Source organism: Fundulus heteroclitus, chromosome 12 (genome assembly GCF_011125445.2).
Source record: "Fundulus heteroclitus isolate FHET01 chromosome 12, MU-UCD_Fhet_4.1, whole genome shotgun sequence".
NCBI classification, from domain to species: Eukaryota; Metazoa; Chordata; class Actinopteri; order Cyprinodontiformes; family Fundulidae; genus Fundulus; species Fundulus heteroclitus.
This window is the reverse complement of record NC_046372.1, coordinates 37,411,944-37,425,117: the sequence shown is the minus strand read 5'-3', so window position 1 is coordinate 37,425,117 and position 13,174 is coordinate 37,411,944. Positions and strand designations below refer to the sequence as shown.

At 44.4% G+C, this 13,174-nt stretch overlaps 1 protein-coding gene across 5 annotated transcripts in view; it reads right to left on the bottom strand.

Annotated features, from left to right (window-relative positions):
* Positions 1–1,661: 1,661 nt before the first annotated feature.
* Positions 1,662–13,174, bottom strand: part of ep400 (E1A binding protein p400) — a 36,825-nt gene continuing 25,312 nt past the window's right edge. For 4 of the 5 annotated variants that reach the window (XM_021318372.2, XM_021318374.2, XM_012866245.3 and 1 more), the window contains 23 exons: positions 12,371–12,482; positions 11,984–12,262; positions 11,782–11,856; positions 11,492–11,626; positions 11,355–11,399; positions 10,587–10,740; positions 10,277–10,506; positions 9,998–10,171; positions 9,873–9,920; positions 9,651–9,787; positions 8,805–8,861; positions 8,626–8,704; positions 6,925–7,092; positions 6,796–6,841; positions 6,609–6,715; positions 6,287–6,488; positions 6,103–6,203; positions 4,784–4,984; positions 4,395–4,551; positions 4,112–4,263; positions 2,535–2,684; positions 2,368–2,445; positions 1,662–2,245 (listed from right to left, as the gene is read on the bottom strand). In XM_021318372.2, the coding sequence (XP_021174047.2) occupies positions 1,937–2,245; positions 2,368–2,445; positions 2,535–2,684; positions 4,112–4,263; positions 4,395–4,551; positions 4,784–4,984; positions 6,103–6,203; positions 6,287–6,488; positions 6,609–6,715; positions 6,796–6,841; positions 6,925–7,092; positions 8,626–8,704; positions 8,805–8,861; positions 9,651–9,787; positions 9,873–9,920; positions 9,998–10,171; positions 10,277–10,506; positions 10,587–10,740; positions 11,355–11,399; positions 11,492–11,626; positions 11,782–11,856; positions 11,984–12,262; positions 12,371–12,482 (3,196 nt within the window). In that variant the 3' untranslated portion in view covers positions 1,662–1,936. The remainder of the gene's footprint in view (positions 2,246–2,367; positions 2,446–2,534; positions 2,685–4,111; positions 4,264–4,394; positions 4,552–4,783; positions 4,985–6,102; positions 6,204–6,286; positions 6,489–6,608; positions 6,716–6,795; positions 6,842–6,924; positions 7,093–8,625; positions 8,705–8,804; positions 8,862–9,650; positions 9,788–9,872; positions 9,921–9,997; positions 10,172–10,276; positions 10,507–10,586; positions 10,741–11,354; positions 11,400–11,491; positions 11,627–11,781; positions 11,857–11,983; positions 12,263–12,370; positions 12,483–13,174) is intronic. The other variant, XM_021318373.2, reaches the window with a different exon arrangement.

Genomic DNA, 13,174 nt, shown 5'->3' with positions numbered 1-13,174 from the left:
TTTTATCTTCCAGCAGGACCTGGAAAAAGTACCGACACCTGCTGAGGTGGGACCAAGTGGGGATTAAAAAAAATAATGTCCCAAGTCAAAATTTCAAACTATTAACAAGTAGTTATTGCATGTAAGAACCAACATGCAATAACTAATGTGCAATTCTATTTAATACACTGTGCAATAATCCGGAAAGAAGGGACTTCTGCTGCTACCACACCCGAATATATGTCAATACACACACGTATAAGCCACAGTGAATGTACAGAAGACATCCTCTGCCTTATTTTTTCTTTGCTTTTTCTTACCTACTCCTTTTGATCCATGGTATAACGAGGACACACTGTGTATATATTTGATGAACCTCGTCCTACTCGACTCCTCTTTCCTATGACTACTGATTACTGAGCCGATGTGACATGTGAATTTCTCCAATGTGAGATCAATAAAGACTATCTTATCTTATGTTGTCATAATGAGCCATCTCTGACAGGTTAATGATGTGAGGAAACAAACGGTGCGGATCATTATTTTATCATTTTGTGTGGTAAATGTTTGACTTTGAGGAGGGCATGAAGTCATTCCAAGATGCTCAACTCCAAGTCAGGTCACGATTCAATTATTATTCAAGTCAGTTGAGTCGCAAGTCTTTTTTTTTTTTTTTTTAAATATAACCCAGGCTGGAGTTATCAAGTTAAAGTCCAGACCTCTGCTGGACCAGAGAACACCATCGAAGTGACGCCTCAACAGAGCTGAATTAGTTTTTCTGTTGGCTGTAAGCAATAATGAATGATGTTCTGATTTACAGAGATGCACGTGTACACAATATGAGATCAGGAGTATCCAGCTGACTGATCTCTGACTCTGAGCCACACTAGTCACATCAGTCTGTGGGATCCAGGATTCAGACTTATAGTTTGTCTCCATTAAAATTAAGCTATTAGATGAAGAAAATGGAGATTGTTTATTATTTTGTGATTTTTTTTAAAGCTAGCAGGGGGTCAAATACTTCCAGCTCCAAGTTTCTAATCATAAATTGGAAAAAACATGTATAATAGTTACGGCTGCTAGAACCTAGATACAGGCTAATTTACATAAAATGAAATAAATGTTGTTGATGCAGAACAGAGAATACATAAAGAACCACCGTCTACATAAAACTAGTATTAAAGCTGAAGATAAAAGCAGTGCGCCGCGTCATGTAGTTTAAAGACTCACAAGTAGTTTAAGTACTTTCAACACTTTAATGAAAGGAAAAGATGAATTTGTGTATAAAAACAAAACACTTTATTACAATTAGGCTGAAAAATCCAATGAAAACACAACTACTTTACAAGTACAAATGTTTTTGTTGATATTTACACTTTTTTTTCTTCCTCTTTTGACATCGATTAAAAAAAAAAGAAGAATTTGTGAGAAAACACAGAACACTAAAGTACATGTTTACAGTGTATTTACTGAAATAAAAAAAAAAAAAAAAAAACAAGATTAAAGGAACGACCTTTATTGTCCACTCGACCATCTAGGCAACAACAGAATGAGACAAACGGGGACTAATAATGAATACACTTACACTAATGGCAGCTCATTCCCAAATGCACAAAGGCTCGGTCCTCCTGGGGCCGTCACGTCACGCGTCCATCGCATAGAGGACACGGGGGACGGAGGACGGACCGAGCCGTGGTTGGCGGCGTCCATCTTGAGGTTGTTAATAACAGATAATGTACATTTGAATCAAGAATGGATCGCGGTTTCTGATGGTTGGAGCGGCCAGGAGAAGCAATGAGAGGTCTTCAGTGATCTTCCAGCGCAGACGGGTTATTGGCTCTGAAAGGAACACTGAAGGTAGACTACGATAACAGAGTAAACAAAGCGTCTGCTGCCATTAAGACACTGGCTCTTTGTCAGAACAACACCCGGCGAGGGGGTTCACCACAGAGCCCGCCTAGCTGCTCCCCCCGCTGGGCTTGGCGGGGGCCTTGGCCCTGACGCCCCCTTGGCGAGCTTGGTTCTTGGTGGGTTGCTGGGCCTGACCGGGCTGCTGGCCGGGGGACTCTGCGGCTGAGGGGGCCGCGGGCGGATGGGTGGGGCTGTGCGGATTGGGCGGCTGGATCTGCGTGGCGGGCACCACCACGTGCTGCGGGATGATCTTCTGCTGTACCACCTGAGCCGTGGCTGTGCCTGTGGGAATCATCTGGACCTGAGCAGGAGCCGAGGTGGCCGCCTGGGCCAGGGTCACGGTCTGAGGCTGGGCCTGGGTCACAGGACAAACAACGGTCAGGTTATTTCCCTGCTTGGTTTGTAGGTTAGACGTGGCCTAGTAGAGGGGGAGGGGTAGGGGGGGACAGGTTTAATTCAGAGTCGGCGCTTCCTCACCTGCTGGGAAGAGGACACAATCTGCTGAATGTTGGCCACGGCGGGCTGCTGCTGCACTAGTTGTGGAAGCTTAGCCACCTACAATAAAGAAGCAGAGCGACTCTTACAGCAGCGCGGACCAGGCGCAGCTCTGTGAACGTTGCACTCTGACGTCACCCATCACCTACCTGGATCTGCTGGGCTCCGGCTGGTTTTTGGGCCTGGGGAATGGATGTGGTGGTGAAGAACTGGGCTTTGATTCCAGGCTGGAGCTGTGTCGTTGCTGCGTAGGTGACCTTCTGCTGCTGCGCTGACTGGGCGGCTTGCATCGTCACCTGCTGGCCGACCAAAAGCGCTACAGTTAACGAGGTACCCACAGTTTAGCGCACATGAACTATTCAACAAGAATCACTATCAGTGTTACACAATTCAGAAACAAAACTGACTTTAATGCTCTTCAACTGGGAAATTGTTTTACGACAGGGAAGAAAATGAGCTGCAGAGAATATTCCCCAGACAAAAGGCTGCTGATGGGGTTGAGCCAATCAAACAGACGGTCAGAGGTAGATCTGGCTGTTTACAGATTCTCAAGTAATTAACAAAGTAAATGAGCCGCAAAGCAAAGCAGGAAACCAAAACACATCTGCCCAGGGTCAACACAGCTGTGGCTGCAGCATCCAGTTACGCTAGACGGAGTCAAGACAACGGCACACGGCCTGACAAAAACTCCTGGAATGGTAGTTTTTGAAAGATTTTGTGTGCCTAGTAGCCTTTATTCACCAGTAACTTGACAGGACAGAGGGTAAAAAAAAAAAGAAAAGGAGAAGGGGAGGAGATACACAATGAACAGCCAGCGGTTGGGAGTCGGACCCCAGGCAGCTGCGTCGAGGTCTGCAGCCTCTATAAGCGTGCCGGCTCTACCAAAGAGCAACATGGCACCCCTGAATGTGGAGAGGACATAAAATAGCAGCCATCTTTATTTAGGATGTTTAAAAAACAAAAACAAAAAAACACGTTTGAACTCCAAATGCAAGTTTTCTGAACACTCCAGCAAAAATTGGGCTTCAACCCTAATTTATAGATGTTATATAATCGCTGTGGCGTACTTCTGTACCAGTGTTTCAATGCGTTTTAGTGCGCTGATTTTAAGAGACATTAAGACCTTTATAAGACTATTTTGATTTAAATTCCAGACCTACAAGAACCATGTAAAATCAAATCACAGACTACAGGCTGTATTTATATGAAATAAGTTAAAGACAACTTTGTCAAAGTTATATTTTTCAGTCCTAACTTCAGCACACTGCACTGAAATATCCCATAATCCTTAGAACAGTGACTGATGACAAGCTTAAAATCCCAAAATCCCCTTTATTCATGCCAAGCTTTGTAAATGTCATGTAAAGATGTTTCCCTCCAACAGGCTGTTTGCATCCCTCGTGGTTGAGTTACAGCAAATCTAATTCCTCATCCTCATCCACAGCTGCAGCACGTAAAACTAATGACCAGAAAATGGATGAAATAATAAAAATAGTAGCTCAGAGAAGCAACAGTTGCACAAATGTAGATTAGTAAAATAAAAATTCAGACCCCTAATAGGAAATCTCTACATAGTTCAGACTTCTTTAGGCGGATACCCTGTTGTAGACCTAACAAAAGACACACAGTGATGCCTCTGCTGTGGGTTAGGTGACAGCTGAACATCCAGGAGGCGTGGTGGTGGTGGTGGTGGTGGGGGGGGGGGGGGGGGGGGGGGGGGGTTTACCTTCTGCTGCACGGCGGCCTGTCCCTGTTGAGGCTGCCCTGCTTTCTGCTGAGCTGCGGCTGCCTGAATGGCCGTGGGGTGCTGCTGCTTCTTCATGGGAATCAGCTGCTGGACGTGCATCTGGGGGAAGCCTGACGTCAGCACTGGGCCCCCTTACACACGACAGGACAACAACGGAGAAACTGATTATGGACCGCGCAGCGAGTTGACGTCACATTAGCAGAAAACCTGGAAACCTGCCATTCGCTCAATAAACAGCAACGTTTTTCTTCTTCTGGCTCACCGGTTTTCTGTGCTTGATTGATCGCCACACTTATTCCTGACATTGTCGTGACTGCGGAGACGACGGCCGGCACAGACACCACCGGAGGCTTGGTGAGGGTCACCTGAGCCGTCTGCCCCGCCTGGGCCTGGATCTGCCCCTGAGTCGGCACGCGAGTCTGTGAAAGTACAAAAAGACAACGTAGAAAACTCATCTAGAAACGTTCCCGTTACCATCGGAGCCAAGCATTTTCATCAGAGGAGACAACACTCAGAGTAAGTAGCTTCTACTTTATCCTCTTGAAGAAGGGATGCATGATTTACTCTGACACTTCCTTCTTTTTGTTTGATACATTTCCATTTCTAGGCACCAGAAGGAATCACTGGAGGCTATTTTTTTTACAATCTTACCAGTCGGGTCACTTGCAGCGTGTTTGCAGCAAGCACAGCTCCGGGTCTGGCTGCAGCCACCGTTGCTAGCTGGGGACTGGCCTGGCCAGCCTGAGCGGGCTGCACCTGGGTAGTCTGCTGGGCCACAGCAGCCTGCTGACCCTGCGTCGCTGCAGCCGCCTGCTGTAGTGGCCCCTTGTGTTTCTGCATTTTTAATAACTCCTGTAAACACAATCAGGAAGTGCTTTAGGGAAAGCAAAGGAAGCAAAAATAATCCATAGTACCGCTGTTGCTGTTACCTCATTACCGTCTCATTGAATGAAGTCTACGGTGCCAAGCAAAAGCGTTCATACCCCTTTGACATTTTCACACAATTACATCACGGCCACAAATTTCAATGTATTTTATTGGGATTTTGCGTGACAGACCAAGTAAATGTAAATACGGTCTCAACAGCCCCTGAGTTAATACCTGTGCTGCATCACAGCTGCCATTGTTTTCAGGTATGTCTCCACCAGCTTTGCAAATCTAGAGACTGAAGTCGTTGTTTTTTCTTTTTTGTCAAAATAGCTCAAGCTCAGTTAAAAGTGGACATGAGAGTCTGTGAACCACCATCTCTCCAAGTCCCGGATTCTCAATACGATAACTGGACTTAAATCCGTGTCCAGTGTTGTAGGACTCGAGTCCGAGACTCAAACTCGAGGACTTGAGCACTGATGACTCGAACTTGGACTCGGACTCCTACATTCAGATCATTCTGACTTGGAAACTGAGAAAAAGACTCAACCTTTTTTTTTATATCACTAGGCTATAATTTTAATATGTCATTAGAATATTATTTGGTGTATGATTTTAATATCTAAATTATTAGTGCAATGTGGTGGAGTGTGGATTTTTTTTTTAGTTTAAAAACATGTAGGCTATGCTTACTTTAGTGCGGAACTTAGACTCGACTTGATCAATAGTGACTCGACTCAGATTTTTTTTTAATGACTTGGACTTGACTCGGACTTGAACACTGGAGACTCAAACCTGAACTCGGACTCGAGGCATAGTGACTTGACTACAACACTGTCCGTGTCCCCATTGAACAGAAGTGACTATGATCTAAAGATATTGTGTATTCTTTAAGTTCAGTTTTTGGGTATGTAGGTCAAAATGCTCGGTTTTGGACACGGTCTTTCGATCTTTGGACAACCGACTGAACAGTCCTCCATGAGATGTTAAGTCCTGGTCTGGTAACTTAACCCTACATCACAAACTGCCAATTAAATACCTTAAACAAAATATAATTGAACACCACTGAAGTAGACCCCAGCGGGACAAGGCCACTGACGTACCTGAGATTTGGCTTTCATCTGAGGGGAAGTAGTCTGCTGCTGTCTCAACACGTGCAGCTGGGCCTGGGTAAGGGACTTGCCTGCCATCTGGATGCCTGTGGCTGGAGAGACAACGTGGAGACGGGTCAAACCTGCAGACAGCTGCTCTGACCTAGACAACCTGGGCCTGAATTGAGCCGTGTACCTGGTGTGACCTGAGGGACCAGCGGGCGGGTCTGTGACTGCACAGGGCTCAGAGTGGTAGATCCCACAGCGGAAGCGGTCACCGGCGTTACGGCTCGCACACCTGCTCCTGTAGCTATGGCGACCACCTCGGCAGGGGCCGCGGCAGCAGCGACGGCCCGCTGCTGCGCGTGGACCACCTGGGCTCCAGCTGCGCCTGCGGGCTGGAGCGGTAATGACAACGGCAACATGAGCAACGCCTTCTGTTGACCAACTTTGGTCCTCTATGCTTGTGTGACAGCGGCTTCACAGCAGAGCAGCAGTAATAAGTGAACGTGACTCACAGACAGGGTGCCCGGTATGACTGGAGACGCCAGGCGTTTATTGGCCTGGAAGGGACTTGGGGGAATTCCAGCTACTGTGTTCACGATCACGTTCCCCCCTACAGTGGCTTGGAGAAACACGGAGAAATTAATTGACTTTACAAAGAGCAACGGCGCTAGGAGACGGAGCGTGTGTGCATCAACATACCAGCCTGTATGGTGGTGCCCACAGTGGTGCTTTTTATTGCTCCAGCCTAGAAGACAGGATACACAGCTGTGTTACAGTAGCGGTAGGGCGGCTCTGGGTTAGTAGTGCTGAAAGAAACGCGTTTCTCACCAGTACTGCTGCATTGGGCACGGCGGTCGCTGCAGTCACCCCGGCGGCTTGTGGAACCTGAGCCTGGCCAGCAGCGGGCGTCTGGGCCTGACCAGCCGTGGCCTGAGCCTGGGGAGCTCCAGCCTGTTGCTGGGCCAACTGCTGAGCCTTCTGCTGCTCTGCAAGGGCCTGCAAACGCCAAAACAACTAAGCCCACTGCAAAGATCTCAAAAAAGACGGAAGCTAGCGGATATAATATTCATAACTTAGCTACTAAGGCTGGATGGAAAACTGGCAAATAAATGTAAATGATCCCCTTCTGCTGAGAGTGGCAAAGGAAAATAGTCAACACGTGCCTCCAAGAGCACACATTAGCACCTAGGGTCTCATTTATAACACACTGCGTAGAATCCATACTAAAATGGTTTGTATGCCAAGAAAAAGAAAAAAGGGTACAATTCACCACTTTACCATCTGCATCACCAATTTCCCCTGTGTCCAAAATGAGCGCAGGTATGAGTCAGAGATGCCGTGAGGACCGCACATTTTCCCGTCAAGTGTTAAAAAAAAAAAAGATCCCAGCTTTTGTGTGGAAAGCGACGTACACAAGGCCCCATTTTGTTTGTACACAAGCTTTAGAAATGAGTCCCCTGGTGATTCTAGCTAAACATCCCAATTTCCTTTGGCGTGAATTAAGAATAAAGAGTCTCTCAAATAATGCTCATGTTTATAATACAGCTAAAAATACATATTTTATGTAAGTTGTGAAGAAAACTGCACAGCTCCTCCGGTCCAGCAGGTGGCGGTGACAGGCCAAACAAGATAAAGCCTGAGCAAGAAGCCCATATTCCACAATTTGCTCACAAAACAAGATAGAGAACGTAAAACTGCCATATTTCCTCGTCCCTTGGTCCATTCTCAATCACAGAAAGTGAAGAAATATAAATCTCGTATAAAGTAGGACACGACAACAGGCAGGTCTGCAGTATAGTGGGTGGGTGAAAGTGAAAACACTGCAAGAAAGGGTCCAACATTCATTTTTTTCTCAGCACATAACCCCACTCCTCAACACTTCTATGGTAATCTCAAAGTCCTAACCCCAGACCAGGACTTTTTTAATCAGTGTGAATACAAGAAATTTAAATTGCTGGGGTAAAATTGATTAGAAAAATGTGGAGGACTTTCAAAATCCTAGATAATTGCTGGAAGTCCCTGCAACGGAAAAGGGACTATTGTGCCGACATCATCTCTGGATGAAGCATCAGATGTTGCTGGCCTGAAAAACAAGCATTTCCTTGCAGTCCTATGGGTCTGTGACAAATGTGACTAAACTTGTCTATTTATCACATAACTGCGTCACACGAGTCAGTGTGGCTGGGTAACTGGGGGCAGGAGATAAAAGAATCAAGCTTGCTAATCTCTGTCTTGATTGCAGAATAAATGGCGCTTCGTTTTACCCTGTGTGATAAACGCGGGTCCTTCCCTTTCTAGGAACTTGTGATGTGATTACATGTTAATCAAGAAATAAAGAAATTAAAAAGTCAGAAACTGCAAGCGCAAACGAAACGCCACTAATTATTTAAATCACCTGCCAATCAGAATTGAGATTAAAAACTTGCCCCGTCCTATATCCAATCAGGTTTCTATAATTATCAATAAAACAATTACCAAATACACCTTCAGACTAAGAAGACTAAAGAGTCTCGACCAGCTGATGTTTACCTTCTTCTCTTTGGCAATCCTTTCAGCCCGCTGAGAGGCCACCTGAATGGGAGGAAGGGGCTTGTCATAGCTAATCCCACTGAAAAAGGAAGAAGAAAAACAACGACATGTTTGTTTTTGGTTGGAATTTCTGTGTATTAACTTAAAAACAATCTAAAATTGCCGATATAAAAACCTACCTTTCTGCTAAGACCGACGCATGTTTGGGATTCTTCTGGAATGGATTCATGCCAAGCCTGTAAATAAAAACATTTCAATCAGAACCTTAGAAATAAAAGTGTAACCTTTTATATTGTGCTTATCAGACTTTGGCTTAATTATCAGATTTTTAATGTGCAAAGTGACACACGACAAATTCATTGAATTTTAAAGAACTATATTATATAAAGTATAACGGCTATTTGATCAGTTTAATGATCAGTGTTACTTGTAAGAAAAAAACTGTAATATCCTTTTTCCATTCCATGAACAACCAATCGATTTAATTCAATTCTCTTCATTTATATAGCGCTAATTAACAACAAATATCATCTTAAGGCACTTCACTGAAAAAACTGATCTAAAAACAAGTAAAATGTTCTTAAAGTTAGTGTATTTAGCCTTGATTTGAGCATGTAAATAAGATTATCTGCAAATGGAATGAGTATTTTGACCCCTAAAATAAGATAATTAGACATCCTGCACTTGAAATAAGATGATGGAGATGAGTTGTTCCTGTTTTAAGTGCAAAAATCTTATTCCATTGGCAAATCATCTTATTTACCTGCTCAAATCAAGGAGAAATACACTAATTTTTTAGTTTAATTTTTGCAGTGTAGAAGATCCACAGATCAAACTTCTATACAGAAATAATCAAATCATTCCAGTCATAAAGATGGACTCAGCAACAACTTCACACATTTGAATTCGATCAGATGTATTGTGAAGTACAACGCGTCCAGCTCAGCTTATGGCGTTGGTAAAGAGGTTTTCTGCATCAGTGGAAAACAACATTATGATCACTGTGAACAAACAGCAACACTTACAGCGGTTTGATTGGTGGGCTTCTCTTGCTGGCGATTATTTTCATGAGCTCAAAGCGACTGCTGTACAGCTGAATCTGTGAACTATTGTCATCCTGTGTGTAGATCTGGCAGGTCCTCAACGGACGGCTGTTCTTAGACTGAACGTACGCAAACAAGAGGAAGGAACGTTAGCTAAAGTGTGAGGAAACGTGTATTTCATTCAAACGTGAAAACAACGAATACCTTATATATGCTCTTGGACTTCTTCTTAGGGTTAGCTTCATACACCAGCTGTAACATGGGAGAAAGCGATGAGCATGATGTGAGCGGTCGAGTTTAAAGTCGCAGGGTGACGGTGGGTTCAGTACCTTGCCCTCCTCTCGAGGAATGATGACGTTCTCGTAGCGGTTGCGGCACTGTTTGGGTGAGCGGTAGATGCGGCTGCAGGAGTTCACCACGTCGCTCACCAGGTCCCAGTTGGGCGTGTGGGCAGGAGACACGATCGTCAGATTCAAAGGCAACTCCAGCAGCTGTTTCACGGCCTAGAAGGACACGAAGCGGTAACAAGAGCTTTCGTCAGCCTCGTGAAAACCCAACGCTTACATTTTGACAAAGGGGGTATGAGAAGACTGAGGGGGGGCCGTTACCTGCAGCAGAGCCCAGTCCTCGCTGATGAGCCACTCTGGGTTATCCTGACCAGCCTCCATGGTAGGCTTAGCCAGGGACGGCAGGGGTTTGGCAAAAGGAGGCTGTTTGAGGGAAAAGTTCTTCTTCTGGTCTTTGCCTTCCCGCCGAACCTTGAGCATGCTGGCCTTCTCGAAGAGGGAGCGCGGCGGTATGACCGTCTCCCCGTGGCCCTTCTTCTTCTTTCTGGCTGCTGCTCGACAAAATAATTAGACCCGAGATAAAGTTAAAACCATTCCCAACAACTAGCGTCTTCTTTGACAAATGCTTCACCTGAGGGGTCCATCTTGAGTCTCTTATGCTCCTTGCGGATGTAGATGGGAGGCAGCTTGGACTCTGGCATGGGTGTGGTGTCATACATCAGCATCATGACCGAATCGATGTAAATGTCGTTGTCATCCTGTGGTGGCGTGGGTGGAGTCCAAACCTACGTCGAAGAACCACAGAGAAGAGGGAATGGGCAAGCTGTGCCACAATACTTACAAAAATAGGAATAATAAGTCCTCATAATTCTGATTAAAGATGACACACGATGCAATTCTCAAAAAGCTGGTGTCAGATGAAAACTTATGTCCCTAAACTTTATTATGTCCATACTCCATCTTGTTTTAGACTTAAATTATCCAGGTTCTGAATTATAAATAAAAAAGTTGACTGAGGATTTACTGCCGATCTTTCTATAGAGGTTGAATTCAAATACTGTAGAAACTGAGGACTGTAAGAATGGAAGGAAGGAGAAAATGGAAACATGGATGAATGGCTGCAGTGATGGACCAAGGACAGATGGCTTGATGTATTGGAGGGTTCAGTAACAGTAAGACAGATGGATGAAAGGCAAATGAATGGATAGTTTTAGACAAGGGAATAAGGAATCAAGTCTAGACAAACAAACCATTTTCTATCTTTATTTTGTTATACCATATGTATCTACACATAAAACTACTTCAATCATTATTTCACACGTTTCCATAGTGTGTGGAAATCCTGTTATAGTACAGTAAGTGATTCATTTTCCCCAAAGCACCACATTTATTGTCTTACCGGCATGATTTCTGTATGCCCATCCTCTGCATCATAAACATATTCCTGTTAAAGTGCACAAAAAAGATTAGAGTCTCCAAAAGGGCAACACAAGCAGCACAACAATTCCTGTTCAGCTGATAACGGCGTCCACTGACCATGTTGTAAGCGTCTTCCCTGGTGTAGGTGAAGAGATCTTCCTCTCTGTCCGTCATTTGGTGCTCCCCCTCCTCCTCCTTCAGTTTCTGCAGTTGCTGCAGCTCCCAGCCTCTCTTTGCACACTCCAACCTCTCCTGGAGAACAGAAACAAAAACATGACAGAGTTGCATTCATCAAGCCACAAACAGAACGCAGACATGTAAACCTGAGCACGCTAAACTTGTTTAGTCAATGGTGAGAAAAGCTGTCCAGACTGGGTGTGTTGAGGTAAACAAACCAGCTCTCTGACCTTCAGGGCAGCTTCATCATCACTGATGTGGAGGTACTCCAGGTAATGCAGAGCATATCTTTCAATAGGAGTAAGCTGTTGTTGAGATAAAGCAAAATCAAATAGAAATTTATAAAAATAACAAAGAAAGGCCATTTTTGGTTTTCATTTCACATAGCTTTAACAAGTTTCCCAAAGCAAACCTAAAGACATTAAAGCTAACCTGATCCATGACTGCATTCAACTCCTCCAACAGGCCAGGATCTTCTTTAGCTTGGCTCTCCGCCTCCTCTGACGGCCGTTTGCCTCCTGCGTCCTCCTCTTGGTGCTCTCCCTCCTCAGGTTGGCCGTCCAGGTTTATGCTGTGCAGAGCCTGGATGTAGGGCCTCGCTACTTTGGGAGAAATGGCCTCTGAGGCCGACGGCTCCTGATGAAGCACCACAAACTCTTCCACTTTGACTCCTGAAGCCGCCTCTACTTCCAGCAGGTCTTGGATTGTCGACTACAGAGACACATCAGGTTTTATGGTCTTTGTAATTGTAATCCTTTCTTAACAACAGACTATGAAATAAACATTTGCTTCAAACAATCACACTGGGTTTTATCTTACCTGCGTGAGAAAAGCCAAACTGTAGTCAGTACCCTGTGCAACTACTTCTCTTATAAGCTCCTTGGTGCCGTTTTTTAACAGTTTCTCTTCGATTGAATTGCCACTCTCCAACCTGGTCAAAGAAAAGCAAAAAGCAAGAATATCCATTAAAAACACCCCAGTTCCTCAGTGGCTACGTTTACATGGACAAAGATAATCGGAATAAAGGGCCGATCGGAATAAAAAAGCGTCATGTAAACAAGCCAATTGGAAAATGATGATCGGATTAAACTCAGTTGGAATGATATTATAATCCGAATGAGACGGGTGGTTTATGCCAATTGATAATCTGATCAATGTGCACATAAACACCTGTTAGGCTCAAGTTATTCTGAATGTTGCACGCTAACATACGACTTAAACGTGGCGTATTTCCGTCGGGACGAAAAACTGTCAGGGACTCATGATACAACCTTTCTTGAAAAAACAAAAGAACTCAAAATTCTTGCTTACTCAGTGACGTTTCACCGTAATTAGAACCGGACGCAAGTCCAGCTAGGCCGCTCAGAAGACAAACAAACTTGTATAATACTGCTTTGTTTACTATTTTTTGTTGTTTAGCAAACATGGACGTACTTCTGTTTTTTAAATGGGAATTTGATAACTGTGCATGTCAGTAGGGCTGGGACGATATGGATTAAAAAAAAAGAGCTCCGATTTTATCATACCAAATCAGATTAATCGATTTTTCCTCCTTTTTGTTTCATAAAAAGAAATTAAAGAAATTATTTTAAAACCTTGCTTTTATGTCAAGCATTTCATCAG